The sequence below is a fragment of the Musa acuminata genome, chromosome BXJ3-6 (assembly GCF_036884655.1).
Source record: "Musa acuminata AAA Group cultivar baxijiao chromosome BXJ3-6, Cavendish_Baxijiao_AAA, whole genome shotgun sequence".
Classification (NCBI taxonomy): domain Eukaryota; kingdom Viridiplantae; phylum Streptophyta; class Magnoliopsida; order Zingiberales; family Musaceae; genus Musa; species Musa acuminata.
The window spans coordinates 3,147,606-3,161,041 of record NC_088354.1 but is presented as its reverse complement, the minus strand read 5'-3'; the positions used below and the strand labels follow the sequence as shown (position 1 = coordinate 3,161,041).

Genomic DNA, 13,436 nt, shown 5'->3' with positions numbered 1-13,436 from the left:
TATTCTCCAACACTAGATAAAGAGAATAGCGATAACATAAGATAATGGATGCAATACCATTCAGTTGAATCCCACACTGAAATGGAAAAAGACAAACTAATTTACATGAGCTAAATGGGTGTACAAGTAACTTGCCTTAAATATATTGGGTCAATGTTTCAAGCTCTGCAAGCTCGTAGACCAATTATTCCATCAAACCAAGTCATGTCAAACAGTAACAATGTAGACATAGCATCATGTATAGTAATAAGTCCGAGTAGGATAGAGTAACCGGTGGACGGGTGGATAGGGTTGGAGGCACATCATGGTTTGGAAGTACATTATGGCATGAAGCTGCCACTAGTGGACCTAGGGTTTAATTCTGGACAAAGTAAAGCTTCAATAAGGATGTCAAGCACGTATCTGCAGAGATTGCAATATCTTTAATTTATTTTCACATCAGAATAAAGAAGAGACTTGAATTAATTTATAAGGATTAGATCATTGTACTACCATTGACTTATGGTTAAGTATTTTGGGTATGTGGTTCACGCTATCAAGTTATTGTGTGAGTTATCCCACTGAATCGGATTGAACTGGGTCGTGACAATGGAAGTATAAAAATAAAAAAAATTAGGCTTTCCAGCCAAACAAAACAAACATTCATTCTGTGAAATCAATCCAACTACAACCTATTGTACAATCCTTTATAACAATATTTTATATTCCAGTCTTAACAAGACAAGCCCTAACAAGACAAATCTAACTCATAGGACAAGGCTTTCTTTTCCATACAATAAAAAACCTGACATAATCCAAGATCCCAAGGACCTCTAGAACCTTTTAAACCAAGAAATGCAATTGCAGCTACTGGACCCACATATTGGTGGTCCATGCCAATACGGGTCCGATCCATTCTAGTATACCGATACACGGTACATCAGAACATACCACAATATTGTAGGGGAAAGGAAGAGGAGGGTAAGAAGAAGGAAGAGGGAGAAGAAAGAAGAGGAAAATTAGGTACAGGTGGAGAAGAGGAGGAAGAAGGAAGAAGAAAAGAAAAAAAGGAAACAAACAAGAAGGAAGAAGAGGAGGGCATGAAGGAGGTGAAGCAAAGGGTATGCCAAAGCATGTGGCAACAAGAGAAGAGTGACACAACTCCTCACAAGGAGTCATGTAATGAGCCGAGCCCTAGCGCGGGTCAAAAGAAGAAAATATACATTGTAGATATAGTGTACCAGATCAGACCACCCAATTTGGGCTCCATGTACCGATCGATGATCGAACCAGCAAATATCGGACATACCATACCGAACCAATCAAGTTTGCACTCCATGTTCTAAACTCAGATGCCAATGTGTTAATAACTTCTATAAACAAAATAATACCTGAAAGTAGCTTTGATATGATTGATACCAAGGATTCAAGAACACAAAAAAAAACTATTTCAATGCTTCCTTGCTCTTAATGAAGTAATAATTTCACATGATTGATATCCACTTTGCATTATTGCTATTAGAGAGTTTGTACTACCATTTAATAGGCAGAGCTTGAATGAAATTATTATAGTTAATAATACAATTGTCATGATCCATACTGCTCTAACTCAAGTAACAATTCCATACGATCAATTTCCAATTTTCTGTATTGCTACCAAAGATAATCCACCACCATCTGATAACAAGAGCATTCTTAAATCGTTCCATAAATTGTATAAGACCACTATATGACCCATTTAGGTAGCAGACAGATCGACGCAAAATGACTAATATGCCCACCATGAACTGAAATTTCACCCGAAACAATATGGTATGGGCAGCATGTACCAGTTCATGGGCTTAGAAAAACCAAGCCTACCTGTTTTACGCAAAATGGTTGATATGTGAGGCATGCCGGTCGGTACACCTCACATAGTGTCACTCCCAATAGTCCAATTGACCATTGGGAGCTGTTTGGGGCTTATAAAATCTCCTCGTACTCCCACTTTCACTCACTCTCATTCACTCTCAAGCTCACTCTCACTCTTTCTCAACCTTTCTCGCTAGATCTCTCAATTTAGCGGATTAAATTTGTTTAATCTCCCTAATGGTCAATTAGTGAAGGTTAATTTCGATAAAAAAGGATTCAAGCTTGAGATCTGGTGGAACTTGTCTTCAGTTAAAGGTATTTTCCATATCTTTCTATTTTTCTTTTCTATTTCATTTAATTAGCACGAAGAATATTGGTAAATCTTGATTCATTAGGGACTAACGATTAAGTAATACTTAACTATAGATATAATGATTAATTAATCAATAGGGACTTATGATTCGATTAGAATGGTAGCTGGTAGATTTCCCTATGTTGCAAAATGCATTAAGATTCCTCTACATATAAGGAAAACCATCCATGCAGAACATTATATGGAAAAAGTTAAAACTCTATAGACATAGACCGAAGAAGAAGCAGAGTATAAGCATGCTGCCATGGCACCGATCTATGATCGTTATGAGGGTAATGGCAAGGGTCAACGTAATGATGTTGACTCAAACCTTGCAGCTAGCGTCCATGCCTTCCTGGAGCAACAACGCACACCTATAAGGAAGTTATGAGATGTCGACTAGGCAACTTGTGTAGTATGACCATGGTAGTGGCAAGGACAATACAAGTGACCCAAGTCAATTCAACATAACTCTTTTCACTGCAGGTGATTCATTCAAAATATCTCTTTTCTTTGTAGGTGATTCAAAATCATTGGAAGCAACTTCTTCAATGAAGGATGATGCCACAAAGTGCTTCCTCGACGGATTTGGAAAGATAAGGATTTTAATTGAAATTCCTTATAGCCTAGAATTTTCTATTGATTTATGGCTTAGATATACTTTCTATTTTTTTCTTATTAAATTGAAATTTATACACCAACAAATTAGGAGAATTTCCTTTTTTTCAAAAAAATCCAAAAAAAAGTTTTTCCAAATTCATTTAATTTTTCAGCTTTTTCTCGAATTGCCAGTCTGTGTTGGTGTACTGACAGGTACATACTGGTTCAGCTAGGGACCGATAAACATGGATAGTATGAGACTAGTAATAATGTTTAATATATGAGGGCGAATTTACATTACAAACTAAATAAAGAGAAATGAAATTTAAAAAGCTCACCTCCGATAAATACAACCCAAAGAAAGAGCAATAGATGCTATATAACTTGGATCCGTTGCTGCAACTATCTCTCCAAGAAGAGACCGAGTCTGATCAACAAAAGTGATTATACAATTTAGAACATAAAGAAGGAAAAAAGTACAAGAACTTGGACAAAGTAACCATCTAAATTTGTTAAAGAGCTATTTTAATAGTAGATGTCACATCAAAATCACCAGCCCACTAATGACATGACAAAAAATAAATATTTCAAAATATTCATCTAAAAATTGAACTCACACAAAGTAAATAAAATTGTATAATGCAAAGAAAGTCTGGGTTGAGAAACTATAATAATCAAGAATATCAGAGACATCAGAAGCAAACAAATCAGCGAGTATTAGAATTTCAAGATATTATGACATTAAAAAAACAATGATATGATATCAAGAGATTCAAGGGTACAAGATGTTAAGGACAGTAAGAAAACACTACTTAGCTAATGGACCATTAATAACTAGGTGGATCAAAATCACATTGTAGTTTCGTGCTACTAACTTGTGACAATTCAACTTAAAACAGTTCACTACGATATGGCACTTTTTGCTTTTGTTTGTTTTTAATTAACTTCTATTTGAACTGTAAAAAGCTTGAAAGGAACAGTGTCTAGACAATTTGTGTTCATCAAATAATCTCCATCCTCTCACAATTAAGTTGTATTCAGATCCATAATAGTTAAATTTAAAAGCTACAATTTTACAATAGTGTGATGCACAAATCTAAAGATATTCATGGAATTGGGAAAGCAAGAAAGTTGAACAGATGTGTGTGAGAAGACCAAAGGTTCAATGATCCCAGACGTTTAAGAACTTTATGATCACTGCCAGTGCCATGTGATAACTATTTAAGAAATTCAATAAATCAAAAAAACATGATCTTTCTACCATGTAACAGCTGCCTATCATAATGTAACTAGAGAAGGAAAGGTATCACAAGACTGAGGACACATATATAACAGGAAATTATGCAGCACTTGATAATAAAATTCACAAATCTCAATCTACACTGTCTTTTGCCTCAATCTAGACTTTCAATAAAATAACCACTCAGATACCAGTAAACAGATAAGCATAAAAATGTCACATTTGACTTTTGCAGAACCATGTAATGCAAAAGACTGACTCCACAACATTTCATTTCATATAAATGCATCTTTACAAGATGTAGATCATGTTTTCCATATAACATGACTGGACCAAAAAGCATACTTGTCCAACTAATACATTGTTACATGCACAAGATATGTATACAGTTGTTTGTCAAAACGGATATACATATAGAGTCAATGCATGTGTAAGTGTACCATCTTAAAGATAGTTTTCAAAATGAGGCTGGGAAGGATGCTTTTAGTTTTGTGCTTAGAAATGCTGCTGGTAATCCAGTTTTTGCTTCTTGCAGTTGCAGGTTCATGAAGCACCAAAGCACACTCTATTATAAGGCTCAGGCTACTATGAGTTGCAAGGCCACTGCTAAGAGTTCACTGCACCCAGATTGAATCTGACTTAGAGCAACTAATTCGTATACTGAAACACAAAGTGGCAACTCCTTGGGCTGTGGTGAATGTAATTAAAGTCATTTTTACCTTGCTGAGGTTCTTTTACGCCTATTTTATTAAGCATGTACATAGAGAAGGCAATAGGGTGGCCAATTGGTTAGCCAACTATGCTACTCTCTACGTGTAATTATTTTAGAAGAGGGAAATGGCCCTCTAAATCTTCCTGTTTTTTATTATCCTCTGATAGAAGGGGGATACCTGTGAACACGCTTTACAAAGTAACATATTTTAATGTTTTCTTGGAAAAAAAGATGCTTTTCAATATTTAGTGTAAAGCATTCAACTGACTTAATCCCAGTTTGGTAGTAACTTGAAAGTTTTGACAGAGACTGTTAAGAATATAGGTAATATAAAGTTGAACCTTTGTAGAAAATTATACAATAGTCTGGCTTCACCTGGACAGAACGAGAATTGTTGATAATACAATAATATGGTTTTACCTGGACAAAATGACTTAATCTTATAATAGCATCTTATATGTCAAACGCACCAGCTTTGCAGTAAAGATGTCATTTCCAAGGCGAGCCAGTAAACCAAGACCCTCACATGATGCTCTTCGTTGGGCTGGAAAATTTTCACTTTCTGCAAGAATACCCTGTAGATTTACAGGTATGAATATATCAAACAAAGAACCAAACTAGCCGTCTCCAGGAGATATTACAGAAAATTACAATGATTTGCACCTGGAAGATGGACTGAATGGTGCTTAAAACCTCAACTGTCAATGTCTGGTTTCGTAAAGCAAGCAGGGACTGCACACAAGGATAATCTATCACATGGGCATCAGAAACAATGCAATCCTTCTAATATATTAGTCTATGAAAATCTAAAGATGTTAATTGACACCTTTAACCCTGCTAGCATGCCTACGCATGCATTTGTTACACTGGCCACATGCCATGGTTGCTTCTTGCTGTTCTTTATACATTGATCAACTTTGTTAAGAAGCATTAATTTCCCACCATTATCCTTGAGGTGAGAAACAATAAGAAAAACAAATATTAAATATTAATATTACAAAATATCATATCCATGAAATATGACCATTGTAATTGCGTACCTGCGTAGCGAACATGGTCCCAAAGCACAATAGCATTTGATTAACCAACATTTTGCTGATCGACTCAGACTAAAATAAAACATCACAAATCACAATTAATTAGCCAAATCAAATAGAGACATTTCAACATAATACAAAGGTAAAGAATAAAAAGACTTCCATATTTGCATAAAATGAATCTGCATCATTGAGAGAAAGCAATAAGTGAAAGGTCTACATAGGAATTTCATTTATGTAGCAAGTGCCATGAGCAGGGAACAAAGAAGGATAAAACTTTTGGTAAAGAAGTCATTATTTGTAACCAATGCATTTTCCTTTTATCTACTTGTATTTCTGTTCAAAGGTTCAGTGTAAGTCACGGCTTACTTGAGAATGTACCAAGAAGATCAAGAACATCTTGAAACAATATATGCCCAAAACTAAATTTAGCTGTTCCGTAGCTTCTTAGTTGCAGGGTTGGGTTCAAGTTCATAACGTTCAACAATAAAAGCAATGTAATTCTACAGAAAAGATTAACCACAGACTGATTAGCAATGAACCAACATGTGAGGCTATTACCCGAGGAAAGATGCAAATGTGTTACAGATAGTTCAACAATAAAAGAAATGTAATTCTACAGAAAAGATTAAACACAGACTAATTAGCAATGAACCAACATGTGAGGGTATTACCCGAGGAAAGATGCAAATGTCGTCATCCCATACACATGGCATTAGTCCATCTTTGCCACCATCAAAAGCTCGAAGCTCATCTTCATACCAATCACTGAGCATTAACAATAAATAAGGTTATTAAATTTGCTTCAGGTGAATAACAAAAAAAACTGTATCTAAACAGGGTTTGGCAAGATATATGAATAAGATTAAGCAAATCTTAAGCAGTGTGACAAGAATTATATAAAATGTCAGTCATATCAAGAATATTACAGTATGCCGATAAAGAGTGCATGCAGTAAAATGAAAGAAGTACCTCCCAGGTACCCAAGGGCCTAAGCAAGCATCCTTCTTATCTAACAAGGTTCTCAAGCTCGAGCTTTCTTCATATCCCGATGGATCACTTTTTATGCAAGTCACCGCAAAAATTTAACAAAGCCAGTTTAACAAGTAATGAAATGCATATCAATATCAGTACAAAGATTGCTCAAAACACTCAACAAAACAACTTCCACGATACAAAATAGCAACTCACTTTAACTTACCTGAATGGAGAAGTGCATATTTCGATGATTTGCTGATGATCAGTTTCATATGCCATAGGATTTGGAATAGACTGATAAGCCATCAATGTTCTGGCAGTGAAGAGGGCTAAAGCAGACTTCATATTTGGTAATTGCTTTGAGGAAAAGAATGAAATATAGAACAAAGCTCTGCAAAATTTTAACATACAGAATTTAGAACAAGCAAGCTGAGAAGAAGAGCAGCACCAACAAAAAAAGGAGAGAAAGATGAATCTACCCGCTGAGGTATGCCAATACGGGTTGAAGAAGAACTCCATTAATAGCTGCTACTGTCGGACAAACAAAGCTTCTTATAAAGGCAGTTAGTGCCTCAACTGCAGCCGACAAGACACTAGAAGAATAGAGAAGTTGAAATGTAAAAACTAATAATATACCAAAAGATAGATGTTCTTGCAAATTAGTTGAGAATCCATATGAAATAATATACATGCACCATTTTCCATATACAAGCACATCACCGATCCCTAATTTAGCCCATTGTTGGGCTCAACTCAATGAAAAAGTGATGCTTCAACCCAAGGATTGAAATATCGTACCATACCGGAGTTTCGACATTTAAGACCAATGTCTTAAATGTAAAAATTTCTTGAATCCTCAACCTTTAGTAAGTGGATATGATACTATTCCAATATTTCAAGTTTAAAAATTTATCAAATGAGGTTTTAAATCTTCAACCTTTTACACAATTTGACATACAATCCAAAATGGTATGAAACAGTTCTGATACTGATCGGTAATGATCAGATTTCGATTGTACTGATCAGCATTTGGGGCAAATCATGTCCCAATGAGACCGGCTGTATTGAGTCAATTAGCACTTAAGACCAATGGTGACTAAGCTGTACAAAAATAACAAGATAAACTAGTCTAGCACAAATGAGGCTGATTATCTTACAAGTCTTTAAAAAATCTAAATATACTTTCATCAGATACTTAAACTATTACAGTTATAAATTTTAGCTAGACAAATAGCAAAAAAGGATTGAGCTGTGTCAGCATTTAATGTTCGATGTCTATCTAAACCATTTTCAATCATCATATTTTGCAGAGTTTCCAAATTCTAGTTTCAAAATAAGGACAGAAGCAAAATTACTCTAAAATGGACACAGTAATATTGCAAGGATGAAAATAGAAGAACCATCAGAATGTTAATTCAGTCTTACTATAGTTCTGCTGCCAAATCTTGTGCCTGCCTAAAGTAGGATTCAGGATTTCCAGCAAAAGGACCGGCCCAAAGTAGAAGAACGTCAAAAACTTGGTCTTCCAGTTCCTGTATATCATGATAAAGCTGAAGGTAGCACAAGCAAAACATCTGTCAAACTCAGAAGTCAACTTTCTAAAAGCATCACACATACCTCTTTTGGCATATTTGCTACAAGAGAAGCCAAAAGTAACCAGCCAGCTTCTTTCTCCACAATAGCAGCAAGAGGATTACGACTGAATGAAGAGAGCATCTTTTTGGAAACTTCAAAGACAGATTGGGGCAGCCTAGGCATAGCATATTGCAATTCTTATTGGTCAAAATGTAGACAGTTGAGCTACTCATGTTTAATACTGAAGATTTATTTTCAAATACCAAACTATAAATGTTACAAAAAAGAATAAACAAATGCTGAAAACAAATTTAATAAAAATGATACTACACTTCTCAAATCGTAACAAGAAGAAAAAAAATAGTCATAATTTTAAAAGGTACCAAACAAACATGAATCTAGGAATTTGACAGTGGGCCCATGGGTGCCGAAGGAAAAGACCTAATTTTGAGCAATATGTTATGACAATCATAACAAGTCATATGACCCCCAACCATTTGAGGTAAACTAAGATCTTTCTCTCCATTGAGTTCTATGTCATCTGTGGCATTACCCCTAGTTAAATTAAAAGCAATCAAATCTCTTTTTGTTATCTCCAGACATGAACTGCCATGCAGAAACAGTACGAAACAAGTAGTACGCAAGTGTCCGAAGGCTGGCCAAAAACCCAATGAGAAAGTTTCGACCGATACACTTGATTTGTGAGGCATACCGATCGGTAATAGTCGGATTTCGCTTGTACCTGATCGAAAACAATTGAATTTCAATAGGCAACAATAATTTGAGTCCCCAACAGCCAATTTGACCATTGGGAGTCCTTTTGGGCTTATAAAAGCCCCTCCCTTTCCCCCTCTTTCACTCAGTCTTAGTCTAACTCTTTTTCCTATATTAGAGGCTTAAACGTATTTAATCTCACTGCTTGCGATTAGTGAAGGTTGATTTGGATGAAAGATGGATTCAATCTTGAGATCCTATGGAATTTGTCTTCAATTAAAGATATTCACCATCTTTTTTTTAAATTTCATATAATTTTCCTAAAAAATATAAGTAAATATTTATTGATTAGGGACTAATGATTAATTAAGATATAATTAGAGGCAAGAAAAATTAGCTTAGATGGATCATGCATTGACTTACTCTACCATGATTAATGGACAATTAGAGGCTCCTTAATGCATGGTTAGGTAGATTTTTTTCTTTTTTTAGTAAAGGCCAAAGGGTAAGTGGTGAAGGCAGCAGTCAACCACAGGACCTTGCGATAAAATCCAAGGTTCGCCATACCAAAGAGTACCGCATATTGGACCGATAAAGGACCAGTATGGGTGATACATACAAGTTTGTTGATATACTCCACTATATCATGTGTCAGTATGTCGATACAATTCGGTACATACCATACCGATAACTGATCGGTACATTGGTATGAACCGGTAAGGCGAACCATATGATAAATTATCAAAGTATTTGCCCGATACCTTTCATGGTTACATAGATTGAGCATAATTAAAGTCTAATGAGTGGTAATTAAGGAAATTAAGCATATTGTATCATGTTTTGACTTCTTACATGAATTCATGACTCGTTCTACCACATATTACAACAAATTAGAAGCTTATTATTGCATGATTAAGAAGAATAATTAATCATAATTAAGAAAAAAAATTAGAATTATTTTCTTACATTTAGACCAATTAGGTACTAATTAGGTTTAATATACAGTTAATCATATATGATTATTGTTGTTTGAATATGAAATTATTGGTGGAAAAAGGGTTTATTCTTGCATTTAACAGGATAAAGGCTAATTAAAGGATAAAGCATAGTTTATACACGCCACCAAAATTTGAGATCACAGAGCTCAATGATCCACGCACCTTGTATAGCTAGAAGGATAAAGGAAAGGGAAAGACAATTGACAACTTTGAGTAGATGCGAAAAAACCTTTATGGCATCGACATTGATAGGAGCTCATCATATTCATAGCCTTCATATGATGGAAGAACTTATAACCAACAAATGTATGGTGTTGATTCGTATTTTCAGAGATTGTCATTCTTACGGTCCAACCTCCATAGCGCCACATACCTCTTTCATTCTAGGACATATGTTAATAATAATGTTGAGACAATGACTCTTAATACGTTGATACATTAATGTCACATAATTTACCATTATATTATATCATGGGACCAATTCCAAGATTGGGTCCAACAAATAAATCATATCAACATACAGCTTCAATAAATCGAGGATCCCGATCCACCGATTGCAAGTCATGCCATTGAGTTTGGAGGGAGAAATGGGTACATATCAATATTATCTCAATAGTTTTCTCTACTCAATTCTTAGAGTTTCAACACCTAATCCAACATCTCAACTCTTTTCTTTATACATGATCCAAGATCAACAAAAGCAACTTTCTTTTATGGAGGACATGATAAAGTTTTTCCTCAATGGATCTAAAAGGATAAGAATTTCAATTTTTTATCCTTATAGCCTATAACTTCTATTTATTTAGGCTCGGATATTCTTGATTCATATATACCAAGAAATTAGGTGTAAAAACATTGAATAGGATTTTTTTCATTTTCAATTTGCTGTTTAGCATTTTATCGAATTGCTTGGATATTTATGCAATTTCTTATATTGCAACTTATCACGTTAAAAATGATTCAAATATTTATTTTTTTTGAATTTCCATTCATTTAGCATATTCTTGATTCAAACATATTAATTAGGCATAAGGACCAATGAAGTAACACACAGTACACCAGCATCAACCAATACACACCAATCAGCCAAGAGACCGATATGCATGGTCCGCCTATGGACCAACCAACAATTCATGTTTCTAGCAAAATTTTCTTATTGTTTTCCTCCACTTCTCCTTGAACCATTAATCTTAATTGACTCAACTAAGACATTTCAAGTCTTGGTTGTACCGGCCAACTAAGACAATTTTTAATTGTTTGGTGCCAAACAAGATTACCTCTTGGTAAACTTGCTCCTGGGCTTACCAGAAAATTTCAAGGATCAACTTTGCCACATGTTTGTTCGTCAAAGGAACTTGATTACCACTAATGGCTGATTAGAAACTTTAATAACAAGTGTGAGAAAGAGTGAGACTGAGAAAGTAAATGATTGAAAGCGCCAAAAGAGGCCCCAAGCAATTTGACCCACCATTGGGGTCAAACTTGATTGATTTAGCACAACATGATTAAATTCAAGTTGATACTGACTATTGGGGTCAAATTTGACCCAGTTTGGCTTGGTATTGACTAAATTCCAATCGATACCGACCTGTACCAACCAATACAGCATAAGATTCAACCATATCAGTTGATACATCACCTGTACCGGTCGATATCTCTCAAAATAGGGTGGTCCACTGGTCTACCCAAACAAGATGGTCCACACAAGGAATGACATCTCGATTTGACTAGTGGTGTCGATCAATGGTTGGACCTCTACGTAACAATCAGCACCGGCGTACCATTTGTTAGTACATCGATATGTACCAACAAACCCAAAAAACCATCAAAAATGCCTGAAAATGTTTAGAAAATAAAGAAAATCCTATTTTAATCCCTTTAAATAAAATTTAATACAATTTAAATTAGATTTCAATAAGAATATAGTCAAAATAACATTTAGATAGCGAATTTATCTTTTTATTATTTTGAGTAGCAACTTTGCAGCATGTTCTTTTTTTTTCAACAATGTTGAATCATCTACGAAGATACAAACAATATTAGATTACGTATCAGACATATAGGCTTGATCTTCCACCAAATGATAAGTTTAAACATTTTAGTTCCTCCAATTGAAGCTCTAAGGCTAGAATCACCAATTAGGAAGGCCAATTAAGAAAGAGTATACGAAAGAGTGAGAAAGAGGGGAAAACTTATGTGAGAGGGAGTGAAAGAGGGGAGTGAGGAAGCTTTTAAACCATTGAACCAGGCCAAAATTAGGGTCCCTAGGACAAATTCTAGCCCTTGATGTGTATCGGTCAAGATCTGGCCATTACCAAATGAAACATGTTGATAACAGTCATGTTTCGGCTATTTCGTCCATTTTCTTGGGTGTACCAAGCGGTACACCCATGTTCTGCCCGATACGAGGCGGCCTATGTGTCGATCGCTAGCTACACTGGTACGTAATGCATAAACCATACCATATCATGTGACATTGCAATCCTTAGGTCCACGTATCGATCAGCAGGTGGACCGGTACATATTGCCGACTTCATACCATTTCAAGCTGTACATCAAATAATGGTCCTACATGGTGGGAGTCTTATAGAACCAACACAAACCATTAGCTTAACAAACTAATTTTTGCTAGAACCCTTATTTTTAGGGAAAGCAAACATAAAAAGCAAATGACAACTACAATGTAGATCACAAAATTCCAAAATACAGTCACTTGCAATGTGCCAATATATAAAGATATGCCTTTTGTCATAAATATAAGAAAAACTTTCTTGCAACATGACAAATGCAACACAAACTATAGAGCTACTTTCAGGACCACACACTAACCTTGCAGGATAACCGAGAAGTAACTTAGGCGAGATAGAAACAAGTGCTGCTAGAAGTGTGGCTTGCCCATGCAAAGAGTTGAGCTCAAGATTCAAATTTGTCCCCTACTTAAAAAACAGATTCATGAGTATGACTTCTAACATTCCAGATCAAGAAACAGCATTGGCGAACATCAATATCAAGATAATGAAAATAACCCACAAGAAAACCTTTACAGAAAGTTATGAACAGGTTTGAGTACAACAAAAGTGGAGTATCACATAAAAAAGTTAGTATTTTTCATTTAACCTGATCAAGGAACCAGCCATCAATTGCAGCACTAAGCAAAACAAGTAACCAAGGGAGACTAGAGAAATCAAAGAACAATCGACTATGCATAAAACCACCAAGGGTTTATGAGTACAGAAAAGAGCTGGTTGATTAAAAAAGCATCAAAAGGGTACAGGTGCAGAAGGTCACTAGTTAGTAGCTAGATAAACCATCTTAGCTGCACTTTGAGAATATGCAGCCTGGCAGGAAGCCACCAATTTAGCTGAACTCAGAAAGAATCTAGCACCCCTCTTTACTCATG

The 13,436-nt window shown here is 35.4% G+C and overlaps 1 protein-coding gene across 8 annotated transcripts in view; it reads right to left on the bottom strand.

Moving 5' to 3' along the window:
- The window catches only part of LOC135640441 (protein SWEETIE-like), a 75,263-nt gene that overhangs the window by 37,310 nt on the left and 24,517 nt on the right, over window positions 1-13,436 (bottom strand). For all 8 annotated transcript variants that reach the window (XM_065154872.1, XM_065154873.1, XM_065154874.1 and 5 more), the window contains 12 exons: window positions 12,866-12,969; window positions 8,367-8,499; window positions 8,175-8,281; window positions 7,229-7,342; window positions 6,973-7,140; window positions 6,744-6,830; window positions 6,446-6,539; window positions 5,775-5,843; window positions 5,561-5,683; window positions 5,398-5,466; window positions 5,205-5,309; window positions 3,121-3,209 (listed from right to left, as the gene is read on the bottom strand). In XM_065154872.1, coding sequence (XP_065010944.1) covers window positions 3,121-3,209; window positions 5,205-5,309; window positions 5,398-5,466; window positions 5,561-5,683; window positions 5,775-5,843; window positions 6,446-6,539; window positions 6,744-6,830; window positions 6,973-7,140; window positions 7,229-7,342; window positions 8,175-8,281; window positions 8,367-8,499; window positions 12,866-12,969 — 1,262 coding nt within the window. The remainder of the gene's footprint in view (window positions 1-3,120; window positions 3,210-5,204; window positions 5,310-5,397; window positions 5,467-5,560; window positions 5,684-5,774; window positions 5,844-6,445; window positions 6,540-6,743; window positions 6,831-6,972; window positions 7,141-7,228; window positions 7,343-8,174; window positions 8,282-8,366; window positions 8,500-12,865; window positions 12,970-13,436) is intronic.